This window comes from Leuciscus leuciscus (assembly GCF_965113295.1).
Source record: "Leuciscus leuciscus genome assembly, chromosome: 5".
In the NCBI taxonomy this organism is placed as follows: domain Eukaryota; kingdom Metazoa; phylum Chordata; class Actinopteri; order Cypriniformes; family Leuciscidae; genus Leuciscus; species Leuciscus leuciscus.
Genome location: NC_138729.1, coordinates 52,003,902 through 52,018,678, shown reverse-complemented (window position 1 = coordinate 52,018,678; position 14,777 = coordinate 52,003,902). Strand labels below are relative to the sequence as shown.

Here is a 14,777-nt window from a genome sequence, read left to right as displayed (position 1 = left end):
ACTCTGTCTGTCTCTAGCCTATCAGTCAATGTGTTGTGTAAATTTAAATGTAAGCCTAAATAGCCTATATAACTAATCAAATCACACTATGTCACTATATCACCAAAAATCCGCTATCTCAAAATCAAACTCCTCTCACAAAAACCCACGAGGTCAATATGCGTTGATTTCACTTTTATACAGATGTGCGATTGTGTGGTCTGTTCCCGACCCTGTCAATCAAACGCTGATTCGGCGGACCACACCTGATGAAACACTTAGTGAAACACTTCGAGGCTTTGTTTGGCCATAGTCACGTGACATTGGTGTTTTGAATCACGCTTCGGATCAGTGTTTCGAAACATCTGCGCTTCGGGATCTCACAAAGCTTCAGAACGACTGTTTCGCGTCAGCCATCCCTAGCTGATATGCAAAAGAACCTTGAAGTCATTGGAATCTTCATCTGGAAAGCAATAAAAGGTGCGATTGCATTTGTTCTGAATACTCAGCCTAAAGCTGACAGTCATTTCATTACCATAAGTCTGATTCCATTTTATTTTCTCCTCCAGATTTAATTCGTTATTTATTGTTTGGGATTGAAACAGTGTTGTTTGAAGGAATGGAGAAAGGTAAAGCATTTCTTATTGCTTTTGTGAGTCAGAGCATCTTAAATGGGTTTTGGGTTTCTTCAGTGGGTCAGGCTGATGCGAGGCTCTGAAAATAATCAATCTAATGGGGGAAGAGATTTATCAAATCATTGCATTGCAAACATTTAACAGTGTGGTTTGTTCAATGTGTGTTTTCTTCAACAGATCCACACCCCACACCTGAAGATGAATGTCTCCAGGTGCTCATGGATGTCGCGGACATGAATATCATGGTTTTGAATGGCATCGATCCGTCTGATCTCGATGAATCCATCAGAACAAAGCTGGACGGTAAGATTTCATATGGGCTGCGTTTACACCTGGTCTTTCCACAATCGGATAGCTATCCCATCACAGAAAATGTATGAAGTGGTCAGATGTAAACCGCCCCATTAAGTAGCCTCTGTATGTGGAAAAATGATCAGATTTTGGTTTCCTACATAATATTTAAATTAGGTCTGTGGCACAACACCAGATGCAGATTAAGAGTAGCCTAACGATGATACAAATCAAACAATGTCCCAATTGCTTTCCCTCAATCTCCAGTCTTAGAACAAATTAAGTTTTCTGAGCGAAGGAATACTTCCAGAGTTGATCATAAAAAAATAAAAAAATAACTGGGTTGATCATGTTAAACAAGTCACATCATCGATCTCATCTGAGTTTAAGGTAATAGCGTGCAATGACTATATTGACAGAAATGGGAGATTGAAAAACATTCAACATTTAAAACATTAAAAAATTCTGATTTTTCCTCTGGCAAAGCAGTGTGCAGCTCTTCATTAAGGGCGTTTTTCCACTGGGTTCGTTTGCTGCGGTCCGAACCCGAGTGCGCTCGTTCCCAGCGCCCCCCGCAGCGTTGGTCTGGTTTCACACTCAATTAGTTGTATCGAACCCAGGTGCGTTTGCAGTGATCTTACATCATCGCAAACGCACACGGAAAACGCATGGAGAATACAACTCGACTGAGCATAGCTGTAATTTGTCTGTTTTTTTGGTGCTATTATGCACAACATAGTGAGAGACAACTACGTTTATGTTCATTACATGGTGTAATTCAGCACATATCCAGGGGACGCCGAGTTTCTGCTGCTCGCAGAAGATTTTTTTTTATGTATGGTTTGTTTTATGTATGGTTATTGTATGGTTTGTTCTTCCCAAATTTGAATGAGGCACCTCACCTCTTCAGTGTCCCACAACGTTCCCCTGCCACTCATGGTTGTCGTGTGTGAGGAAACAATGATATCGACAGTGATACGCATGCGCGGGATACTATACTTCCTGAACAAGCACGCACCCGAGTCCGTGTTGCTTGCACATTAACGCGAACCGCACCACGGTTCGGGAGCAACCGAGCTCAGACCACCTCCTCCAGGTAGTCCCGGGTTCGGTACTCTAGTGCGCACCCGGGTCCGATGACAGCGTTCACATTAGCGATTTTTCATGCGAACCGTGCCCCAGTCCGCACTAAACTGCCAGTGTGAAAGCGCCCTAAGATATCATGACAGGGGCTTCCGGTGATGTCAGAGATGGCAAACGCTTGAAAGTGAAGCTCCGTCGGATTTTTGTAATAAATCTCGATTTATATTACAAATTCAGTTATATTCAGAGTTTTTCGGAATGAGAACAGCAACGAGACACAAGAATACCTCCAAAAATGAAAACTCAAGAGAGAGAGACGACAAGAAACGATCACCTAGCCCTGCTAGGCCTGCTAAATCTAGCCCGCGTGTAACCCCCGTCAGCCGATTAGGGGTTAACTTATAGAAAAAAACAATGGCTCACTAGAATTTACTTAGATTACTTTCAGGATCGCATTAGACCAGATTAATACTCATCAGAAGATTCAAGAACTTGTAAGAGGCAAGAGCACACACACACAAGTATATGATTTAAATGTACTTATTTATATAAAAGTGAGATTTGGGTTTTTCAGATTTTATGTATGTCAATAACACTGCATAGAAATTAACAAAACAAGCAAAATAAATGTAAATCAAAAATGCATAAATAAACTTAAAATCGGACTTTTAACCAAATAAGGTAACTGAATTAATTTTAAATGGAACTTCACAGATTCCTTCCCTCAAAATAAATAAAATTTTGTTCTCGACTCAAATGTTCAAATTCTAGATTTCTTCCTTTACTTATGACCTTATGTCAATATTAGCTCAATTTTAACACTTGAATTAACTCAAATCAATTCTAACAACACATTTGGAAAAAAATAACCCAAATACCAGTGTATGTGAAATCACATATACAAGTTTACACCATAAACATTCATATGTAAAATTGCATGAACAAAAATCCGTTCAGTAACTTTTTAGAATGCACAGTTCGATAATGTCAGTCCAGATGATAACAAATTATATTCTTTTTTCCCTCAGTTCCTTATAAAGAATGGTCCTGTGCTCAAAAATAATGAAATGTTGTAAATACTCCAAACCTTCAAGAACCAAATGAAATGTTTCGTTGGAATCAATGCAGATGTGTCCAGGAAGGCAAAAGGTGTCTTTGGTCGTCTCAAGGGTGGCCCGCCATCTTCACACAGTGCACATTTGAAGTGTTCATAAAGCAGTCCTCGAACAGAAGAATCCAGAATCTAAATTCTAAGATAACAAAACTGGCCTGCGCACACACACAGGACAATATTCTTAATCAATCCACACTTACATACATTTTTTACAGCTCTGTACATATTTTTATAACAGTGTATACATTTACTCCATACAAAACTGAACATTTTTTCCTCTCAAAAATACACCAATACACCACTGAATCACCATATTTCAATATGTATAATAAAATAAACATTTTAACTCACCGATTCCTTTGTGTATTAATGATATTTCCTATTTTCTTTCAGGTTTCCACCGGATGACGCAACGATCGCCTAACGTTTCAGCACAACAACAGTCGCGTGGATCAACAGGATAAAGGTAAGGTTCTTTCAAAACTTCTTCAATTCGTTCCACAACAAAACATTTACAAATGACTTTTAATAAGTCAACATTTCGCGCAGCTTCTAGCTCACGTTTCTCTTCTTGTGTTCTCTCGAACTTTCTTTCTACGCAGCTTCCCAGAGGGGCGGAGTCAGCTTGACCTAATTACAGTCGATTGGCTGCTCACCTGCGCAGCACAGACAAAGAGCTAAAAAAATAAAATAATATTTTATTGCAACTATTTATATTGCCTAATATTATAAATAAACCTTATCTAATGTGAAATAATTTGTATTTAAGCTTTTTATCTTATTTAGTATTTGCTTCACATTTCATGGTTGTTTAGTCTAACTGTATTCATAACTGACTCAGACTACGAATGTTTTTGAGCCTGGGTTACACCCTCCCCCCTTAGAATCATGCAAATCCCTTTGCATATTGCTGGTGTCCGCACTCTTCTGTGATGTAGAACAACTCAAATGGGAATAATCTTGCAGGGACTCTGAGAAGGCATCATTCAGGCCTTGGAGAAGGGACTGAACTATGGTTATCAAGGGATTTCCCAATTTAGGGTAGGTCAAGGTTTTTGGTTTCTCTTTTACTCGAACAGACCTCCTCAACTCATTCTGTGTGTGTGCTTCATGTTCGAAGGTTTCTGTGTCGGTTTCAATATTTCCTGCATCATTTAACTCTTTTCCAGCGGAACTGGACTCTGGCATAGAAGGTTCTCCATCAAAGCATGGATTTACTGGGGTTGTTGAATGGGTTAAGTCAACAGATTCTCTTCCAGGTTGGACTCCAGGATTCTCAGGTAAGTTTTCCTCAAGGTTTACAGGTAGGTCTTCAGTAACCTGACATTCAGGCGTTTCACTCACTGAGCCTGTTTCCAAGGATTGGGTAATGTCTTTCTTTCCAAGTTCTGTTGCTCCAGAAGTATGGACTGTATAAGACTCGCTTACAACCTCAAATTGGTGTCTTGAATAGTAAACTTCCTCTTCTGAATCAGGAGTATCTTCTTCAGGGTTTTCACAGACCGCTTTACTGCGAGTTTTGCGCTTGGGAACTGAACTTTGTGACTCGAGTTCACTCACATCAGAGGAAAGGGTTACACAAGGAAGGGCCCTGTTTGAGACTCAGGACACACTTTGTACACCGGTAAATCCCCACATTGGTCTACCACCACATATACCGTTTCCTCCCATTTGTCAGCAAGTTTATTCTTTCCTCTCAATCTGACGCTTCTCACAAGAACTCTGTCACCTTTGTTCAACTCTGATGCTGTCATGTGTTTGTCATAACGAGTTTTATTTTTGTCAGCCATCTTTTTGGAATTTTCAGCTGCAATCCGAAAACTCTCCTCAAGGCTTGACTTCAGGCTCTTTACATACTGAGAATGTGTCACATCTGCCTTTTCTCTGAGGGGTAATCCAAATGCTAAGTCTACTGGAAGCCTGGGTTGTCGCCCGAACATCAACTCATAAGGGCTAAAGCCGGTGGTTTCATTTCTGGTGCAGTTGTAAGCGTGTGCAAGTGGCTTTACATACTCCTTCCAGTAGCTTTTCTTCTTGGTTTCCAGGGTTCCAAGCATATTTAGCAGAGTTCTGTTAAATCTTTCAACAGGGTTCCCCCTCGGATGGTATGGGGTAGTTCTGACCTTCCGCACCCCAGCAATATCACACAATTCTTTGATTAGGTGTGATTCAAAATCAGGGCCTTGATCGCTGTGAAGGCGTTCGGGATAACCATAATGACATATGAACTGCTCCCACAGACACTTCGCAACAGTCTTAGCTTTCTGATTCGGGGTAGGAATTGCAAGGGCGTATTTAGTAAAGTGATCCGTTATTACCAACACGTCCTTTGTATTACTGTGGTCAGGCTCAAGGGTAAGAAAGTCCATGCATACCAATTGTAAGGGACGATTGGTTGAAATGTTCACGAGCGGTGCTGCCTTTTCAGGTAGGACTTTTCTCCGTATACATCGACCACATGTTCTGATCTTATGCTCTATATCCGAAGCCATTTTGGGCCAATAGAATCGACTCCGTACCAAATCCAAAGTATGGTCGATTCCCATATGACCGAGGTCGTCGTGCAGATGATTAAGGACGTCAGAGTGGAATTCTTCAGGTAAAACCAACTGATACATGACTTTATCAGCCACACTCCTCCTTCGATAAAGGACTCCGTCATGGAACTCCAGCTGTTCCCTCTCCCTGAGAAGGTAAGGTAACCTAGGCAAAGCACTACGGACAGTTCCTGAAGGGGATTCTCCAGTCTGAATCTGGGTAATGACTTCTCTGATACAGGGATCGGCCAGTTGTGCCCTTTGGATTTCTGAAGGAGATAGATGGGGAAGAGTTGGTAGTCCTCCACATTGGTCCTCTTGCGAATACACATCAGGCACGGCAGCTGACTGCATTGTCAGAGAACTTATGAAGGCCACAGGTATGTCCTGTGAATACTCACACCATTGGGTAAGACGACTGTCGCATATGGCTCTTACTACCTCACTAGCGATCTCTTGCTCTCCAGCTTCTGTGTTGAGACGCTCAGCAAAGGTAAGTATTCGGTTCTGCTCATCGTGAGAAGTATCGTTTTCAAGGAGCTCTGAATGAGGTCGCCGAGACAACCCATCGGCATCAACATTTTGCTTCCCGCACGTGTACTGCAGTTTGAAATCGTAAGTAGAGAGTGCTGCTAACCACCTATACCCTCCCGCATCCAGCTTGGCAGTGGAAAGAACATAGGTTAGAGGATTGCTGTCTGTCACTACCGTGAAGGTGCTGCCATAAAGAAAATCGTGGAACTTCTCTGTGACCGCCCACTTCAACGCTAGGAATTCTAGTTTATGGGCAGGGTACTTGGATTCGCTGGATGAAAGTCCCCGACTTTTTTTTTTTTTTTTTTAAACCTTTATTTAACCAGGTTATCTCATTGAGATTTGAAACCTCTTTTCCGACTTGCATAAGCAATAACCCTCACTTGCCCATCCTGCTCTTGGTATAGAGCAGCTCCTAGTCCTGATGTGCTAGCATCTGTATGCAGGATATATGGTAACTTAGGATCAGCAAATGCTAATACAGGGGAAGTAGTGAGCTCCTCAATGATCTGTTCAAATGCCTTTTGACAAGCAGTAGTCCACCTACTTTCGAAGAAATCCTTTGGGTTTCGATAACGGCCATTGTTTGTTGACTTGATGCCCTGCCGAGTAGGGGGGTATCCTGAAGTTAACCCTCTGAGGTCGAGAAACGCGCCCCCGCGTTTTGCTGGATTTTTTTCACATAGCAGCAACATAAACTTAAATTACTCCGTCATTTATGGTTATACAGAAAAAAGAAATATAAAAAAATAATCTGTGATATTTCTACTTTTGTATGTGTCCACTTACAATCAAATCAAAACATTGTGCTTTTGTAAAATAAAGAAAATAAACAGGGTGTGCGTTCTGCCTCTCCGTCGCGGTGAACTTTTTTTTCTTGAGCACGTCTATAAACTGAAACAAAACTCAACGAATACTTCTCACACATTTATGAGCCATTTACCTTTATAAACATTTAAGTGTGTACTTTTAAATGATCGGATTCAAACTGAAAACAAATATTCTCTGTTTAAGTAATTTGTATAAAACCAACAGGATGTCCAGTATCTCAAACGCTTGCTAATTACTTTTTAATTCGACACGCCCACTCGCGCAAAAGAGATTCACATGCAAATCTCCACATGGAACGCGAACGCCCTCGTTACCTCAAACACAAAACACCAAAACACTTCACAAGTCTCTGCTTTTCGTCGAGTTTGGAAGACACGTCTGAGCTTACATTGGATTTAACTCAGAAGAAGAAGAACGCGATTTGAAGACAAGAAAGATGTAAGGTAAGAAATTCTTACTTATTAGTTTATGGTATTGTTGCATAAACTTCACATTGCAGTTGAACTGTTGCTAGATACTGTATATGGTGAATATTATACTATTTAGACCCGTGTTTCCTGATAAATACTGTTTGTGGATATCTGCTCAAACATAGATATGTATAACCATAATGTTTAATCAGGGCCGGCCCTGACCAATTTGCTGCCCTAGGCAAGATTTTACCTGGCGCCCCATGCATCACAGCCCATTTCACCCCGTCATTGTGTTCATGATTTAGCATATATATATATATATATATATATATATATATATATATATATATATATATATATATATATATATATATATAGGCCTATATACACACACACACACACATTACAGCCTAAACACAAATACCAAGAGCATTACATAGCATTCAAGTCAAGTCCCCATTATCTTTTATAGCACGATTTACAATAAAGATTTAATGTGAACTTTGCTATTTTGAATAAACCTGTAAATAAATATCATTACTATGCCATAAAATGTACAGGCCAAAAGTTTGGAAACATTACTATTTTTAATGTTTTTGAAAGAAATTTCTTCTGCTCATCAAGCCTGCATTTATTTGATCAAAAATACAGAAAAAAATGTAATATTGTGATATATTATTACAATTTAAAATAATTGGTTTTCAATTTATTATACTTTAAATTATCATTTATTTCTGTGATGCAAAGCTGAATTTTCAGCATCATTACTCCAGTCTTCAGTGTCACATGTGACATCCGGTCTATCACATGATCCTTTAGAAATCATTCTAATATGATGATTCATTATCAAAGTTGGAAACAGTTCTGCTGCTTAATATTTTTTCATAACCTGTGATACTTTTTTAGGATACTTTGATAAATAAATAGTAAAAACAATTTTTTTTAAATGTTTTAAAAATAGAAATCTTTTGTAACAACAATATACACTACTGGTCAGTAATTTGGGGTCAGTTGTTTTTTTTTTTTTTTTTTTTTTTTTTTTTTTTTGAAATAAATCAATACTTTTATTCAGCAAGGATGTATTAAATTGATAAAAAGTGATCGTAAAGATGATTTATATAATTAGAAAATATTTTATTTTATTTTAAATAAATGCAGTTCTTTTTAACATTTTATTCATCAAATATATTGGGCAGCAGAACTGTTTCCAACACTCATAATAAATCAGAATATTAAAATGATTTCTAAAGGATCATGTGATAAACTGGATGTCACATGTGACACTGAAGACTGGAGTAATGATGCTGAAAATTCAGCTTTGCATCACAGAAATAAATGATAATTTAAAGTATAATAAATTGAAAACCAATTATTTTAAATTGTAATAATATATCACAATATTTATTATTTTTTCTGTATTTTTGATCAAATAAATGCAGGCTTGATGAGCAGAAGAAACTTTTTTCAAAAACATTAAAAATAGTAATGTTTCCAAACTTTTGGCCTGTACTGTATCCCCACAACTGCACAACTGTAGAGTAAAACATTAATAAAAAAGTGATAATAAAAAATGCGTCTTAAAACTGACATGATTGTTACAAAACCACACAGTCTGGGGACTCTGGAGAACTCAGAACAACTGCTAACATTAAGTTTAAGGTAAAAATAACTGCCATGAAATTATAGTATCTTACTCCTATGCCATAAATTGTTAATTCACTACATCACTTTACCTCTGTCTTTATCCCCTTTTATCCTCTTCTCTTCTTTTTGGCACTGTATCTATCGCAGACTATGCTCATTTATAATGTGTCATGTAAATTTGGCCTTCCGTCACAATCAGGAAACTTTCACCGCGTCTAGAACTGGCGCGAGCTGCCAGGCCCGTTTCTACGAGCTGTGTGTTAACAAAAGCAGTGCTGTCTACATTGGATGCGGAGTCGCGCACGCTACACAACAAATTACCAACAACTGATCGCGCGCGCGCTCTGTTTCTGACGCACTTCAAGCACTCGATGGGCGGGGGACGATTGGTGAGCTGGACTTTTTTTTTTTTTTTTTGTAGTATTTCGAATTAATGGTTTTAAAATAGTATTATATATAAAAAAATAAAAAAAAAATTCACTTGTTCACTCATTCTGGCGCCCCTATGGATGAGTGGCGCCCCTAGCATTTGCCTATACCGCCTATGCCGCGGGCCGGCCCTGTGTTTAATATTTTGGAGCGCGATGGCGTTTGAATGTATCATATTTTGGAGCGCGCTGTGGGTTTGAGTATCATATTTTGGAGCGCGCTGTGGGTTTTAATGTATCATATTTTGGAGCGCGATTGCGTTTGAAAGGAAAAATGCACCAAACATTAGGCTTTATGTTTTTACTATTATCTAATTTCATATCATCATAACGAATGGAAACATTTGAAGTAACATATGATAATCAATATATTTTCTCTAGCGTAGTTGTTCTTGAAATCTTTTGGAAGATTTAATTTATTGTTATTATTATTTTATGCAGCACTGCGTAGCCTATGCCTACAAGGCACAACAAACCTGGTGTTCATTATATATTGTTGGAAACGTGTGTGTGTGTGTGTGTATTCTGTGAATTTTAAAAAGAAATTTTAACCAGAAAAATCAAAAATCTATTCCCAAAATCGTGCAGCCCTATAGTTTCTCTTGATATCATTGTTCACAGTTTTTTTCTTTTTTTTTTTTCTTTCAGGGACCAGATGCAACTGAGTCCTGCTGACTTCAACATTCACATGAGTCTCTGTACATGAACATGGTAAAGTGAAAATCAAACACCTTGGAAATTAAAGGTATGTACAATGTTTTTAGGAATGGCACAAAGGTCTCTGTCTTTGGATCATTGTTTTCAATGTGCTCTTTTGTCATTTGTATTTTTGGATTGTGTTGTGCTGTAAATAAATCCAAACAATCTAAAAGCCATTCTTTTTTAAATCTCCTCATTCTTTGTGCAAGGTTGCTCTGAATGACAGGGCCTGATCGCTCCTAATAGGGCAGTTAGGGGAGTGTCTTTGTCTTTCTCAGGTGTTAAAACCTTACATATTCATGAGATGATCACGCCTTTTCGCATATGGCTTTGTCACACAAAACACGTCTTAGAAATTTTAAATCAATATATTGTCTTATCTGAATGAGCAGTCAGGGTGATTTTCACATAGTTTTGGAGCAAATATTCTAGGCTATGTCATAAAATTTTCAAAAGTCTTGTGAAGAAATAATCAGTATGGGTTTCATGGCCTTATTTCAGTGAGAATGTTTTGTATTTTCACAAACCACGCATAAATGTAATTATCTCAAAACTACAAACTTTTACATACATGCTGCGGATATATTATTGTAGCAGAGTTTGTGCTGAATACAGTGTAATCAGACTTTAGCCATGAAAATGTCACTAGTAACAGAAAAAAACACAAATGTCAGAGCATGTCAGAACACCTCCATGGCCCAGAAAACAGCTCAGAGGGTTAATAGTTGAATTCAACTCAGGGCTAGCAGTGCGAACCCTCCGGTCAATGCTCCCATATGTCCAACAAGCACAAGATGATCCCGAAATCTCTTTCCATGTAACAGCCCTGTCAGATATTTATGTTCAGAAACTGGGAAAAACCACAACCCAAACTTACCTCAATGAGCTGGAAGCATTGGCAAGCCATAGTGGAGAAAGTTTTGAGGATGTTTTGAAGGGCATGTTAGTTCATATTCATGAGAGGGTTGTGCCAAAGCCGTATTCTGAACCCGCTCTTGCTGAAGCTGACGACACTTTACCTGCTCATTCGACTGCTCCGTCCCAAACTGATTTCACTCCTAAACAGTTTCAGGTGCCAACAAATGCTGCACGACATTGCACAGTTCCGCCAGCGTCTGCAGCCGCAGGTCCAGAATCCCCATCACTTACCGTCAGTGACTTAAACCCACCTGCAGTGCAAAAAGTTGTGGTAGAGCATCTTGTACGCACTAGTGACTTTGCGATATCTGGGAACTCACCATTAAGACTCCGTGCTTTCTCTGGGCGAACTCCCCATCCACCCAATGAAGTTGATTACAAAACTTGGCGTACCAGCGCTGAACTTCTCTTCCAAGACCCGACGGTCTCTGATTTCCACAGAGTACGCAGAATCTGTGAGAGTCTCTGTGAGAGATTTATTTACAACACAACACAATCCAAAAATACAAATGACAAAAGAGCACATTGAAAACAATAGCATCATTCCTGTAATGCAGCATCCTATAAGAACAGTTATAGTGATGGTATTTATTCAGTCAGGGCGACCCCGGCCTGGACTGATGAATATAGTGGGTCTTACACATTGCCCATAGAGCTGCGCGATCTAAACGAGTGTTGCTCGAGCTATTTCGGTATTCTGGGCCGGACGTACTCGGGGCAGACAGTACCGATTTTTAGACTGAAAGCAGCTTAGCTTGCAGAGCGGGAACCTCTAGGTTATAAAACCTTATAAATGTAGACGGGGAGGCCCAGCCTGCCGCCATACAGATATCTTGCAAGGCAATCCCACTAGACCAAGCCCACGACGAGGCCACGCCTCTCGTGGAGTGCGCTCTGACACCTAATGGGCACTGCAAGCCCTTAGAGGTGTAAGCCAGCGCTATAGCATCGACTATCCATCTAGATAGACTCTGTTTCGAAACGGCGAGTCCCTTAGAACGTCCGTAGAGTGAAACAAAGAGCTGCTCCGTCTGTCTGAAAACAGACGTGCGGGACACATAAGCCCTTAGCGCCCTGACTGGGCAAAGGAAGCTGGCGTCCTTCTCCTCGTTAGAGACCGGCAGGGCAGACAGGGAAATTACCTGGGCCCTGAACGGTGTGTTGAGGGATTTAGGGACGTACCCGTGCCTTGGTTTGAGTATGACTTTCGAGTCATTTGGCCCAAACTCCATACACGTCGCGCTCACTGAGAGCGCTTGTAAGTCCCCTATGCGGTTCACTGAAGCGAGAGCCAGAAGAAACACCGTTTTGAAAGACAAGTGTTTGATATCTACTGACTGGATAGGCTCAAATGGGGCACCCTTCATGGCCTCCAAGACCGTAGAAAGGTCCCATATGGGGACTGAGGGAGGTCTGGGAGGATTTAACCTCTTAGCTCCTCTAAGGAACCGAATGACCAGATCGTTCCTTCCTAGTGACTGACCAAGCGTTGGTTTGGAAAACGCTGCTATAGCCGCCACATAGACTTTGAGCGTGGATGGGGCTCTGCCTTCATCCAGTAGCTCTTGTAGGAAGGAGAGAACCTCCGTCACTCCACAGTCCAGGGGTGAAAAGCCGCGTGCTGTGCACCAGCTGGAGAACACTGACCATTTTGAGGAATAGAGTCGTCTCGTAGAGGGAGCTCTAGCCTGCATGATCGTGTTTAACACTCCCTCTGGGATATCAGAGGGTACCCGTTGATGGCCCACGCATGTAGGGACCAAAGCTCCGGGCGAGGATGCCAGATCGAGCCCCTGGCTTGAGAGAGGAGGTCCCTCCTCACTGGTATTGGCCATGGGGCAGTGCTCGTCAGCTGCATAAGAACTGGGAACCAAGCCTGGTTCTTCCAGAACGGAGCAACCAGTAACACTGAGCATCTGCTTTCCCTGATCCGCTCTAATACCTGAGGTAGGAGCGTGATGGGGGGAAAAGCATAGAGCGGGCAGCGGGGCCAGACGTGGGCCAGCGCATCCCTGCTCTTTGAGAAAAATTCCGGGCAGTGAGCGTTTTCTTGAGACGCAAACAGGTCTATCTTTGCTCTGCCGAATGTCTGCCACAGCAGTTGGACTGTCTGCGGATGCAGTGACCATTCTCCTGCTGGAACATTGTTCCTGGACAGTCTGTCTGGTCCCACATTCAGGTGGCCAGGCACATGCGCTGCTCTGAGCGAGCGCAAATTGTGCTGAGCCCATACCAGGAGGCGTTTCGCTAACCTGTACAGGTTTCGGGATGTGATGCCTCCGTGGCGATTTATGTAGGCTACCACTGACATGTTGTCCGAGCGGACCAAGACGTGGTGTCCTGCTATTTGGGGACGAAAGCGCCTCAGCGCGTTGTCGACTGCCATCATTTCCAGGCAGTTTATGTGCAGAAGCTTTTCCCGTTCTGACCACTGGCCGAAAAACGGTCTGCCCTCGAGCAGTGCTCCCCATCCCGAGGTGGAGGCGTCCGTGGACACCACCTTCACACTCGAGGAAGTCCCCAGGCTTACACCTGACTGGTACCAGTCGGTCGCTCTCCAGGGTATCAGTGCTGAGACGCATTTCTGATCGACCTTGAGGCGAAAGAGACCTGAAGTCCACGCTCGACGCGGTACTCGCGCTTGTAGCCAGAACTGCAGTGGGCGCATGCGAAGCAGACCCAGCTGGAGAACTGTGGATGCTGCTGCCATGAGACCGAGCATCCTTTGAAACTTCTTTAGCGGGACTATAGTGCCGCGGCGGAAGGTTTCTGTCATGCGCTGAATAGTCAATCTGCGCTGTAGCGATATTTGAGCTGTCATTGACAGCGAGTCCAGTTCTGTGCCCAGAAAAGATATTCTCTGACTGGGAGACAGTGAACTTTTCGCCCAGTTGACTTTGAGACCCAGATTCTCGAGATGTTCGAGTAAAATGGTTCTGTGTTCTATGAGCTCCGTATGTGACTGAGCTAGAACCAGCCAATCGTCCAAGTAGTTCAAAACTCGCATTCCCCGAAGTTTCAGGGGAGCGAGGGCTGCGTCCATGCACTTCGTGAATGTACGGGGTGCTAGGGACAGGCCAAACGGTAGGACTGTGTATTGATAAGCCTGGCCCTCGAAGGCGAATCTCAAAAATCGCCTGTGACGTGACGCTATTTGTATTTGGAAATACGCGTCTTTCAGATCTATTGACACAAACCAGTCCCCGTGGCGAATTTGCGCGAGGATTTTCTTGGTTGTGAGCATTCTGAACCGGCGTTTTGAAAGCGCTTCGTTCAGTTGTCTTAGATCTAGAATGGGTCTGAGACCCCCGTCTTTTTTCGGAACCAGAAAATATCTGCTGTATAGCCCCCCTTCGCTCTGAGCTTGAGATAAAGGCTCTATTGCCCCTTTGCTCAACAGTTTCGCAATTTCGGTACGAAGTACACTAGCTACTTCCTTTTCTACCGTGGTTTCGACTCGCACCGCACAACGGCGGGGACGTCGAGCGAACTGTAGCGAATAGCCTCTTTCTATAATGTTCAGCACCCATTCTGATACACCGGGAAGCTTTGCCCACGCATGTGCATGCATAGCTAAGGGTTGAATGAGATCGGAGCTCTGGTCGTGACATAGTGGCGACCGGGGAGCTTCGGTATGCTGTATTATAGACACCGCATTTGCAGCGCTCGAG

The 14,777-nt window shown here is 41.9% G+C and overlaps 1 protein-coding gene and 1 long non-coding RNA gene across 2 annotated transcripts in view; one reads left to right on the top strand and one right to left on the bottom strand.

Moving 5' to 3' along the window:
- Positions 1-407: 407 nt before the first annotated feature.
- The window catches only part of LOC309498670 (uncharacterized protein), a gene marked incomplete at both ends in the record, with an annotated part of 40,097 nt that continues 25,727 nt past the window's right edge, over positions 408-14,777 (top strand). Inside the window, 3 exons of the mRNA XM_082169513.1 lie at positions 408-459; positions 549-608; positions 792-917. Of these exons, the coding sequence (XP_082025639.1) occupies positions 408-459; positions 549-608; positions 792-917 (238 nt within the window). The remainder of the gene's footprint in view (positions 460-548; positions 609-791; positions 918-14,777) is intronic.
- LOC309499851 lies at positions 2,515-3,554 on the bottom strand. Its single transcript, XR_014206363.1, has 2 exons — positions 3,454-3,554; positions 2,515-3,257 (listed from the first exon to the last, which is right to left on the bottom strand). It is a non-coding gene; the product is annotated as an uncharacterized lncRNA (long non-coding RNA).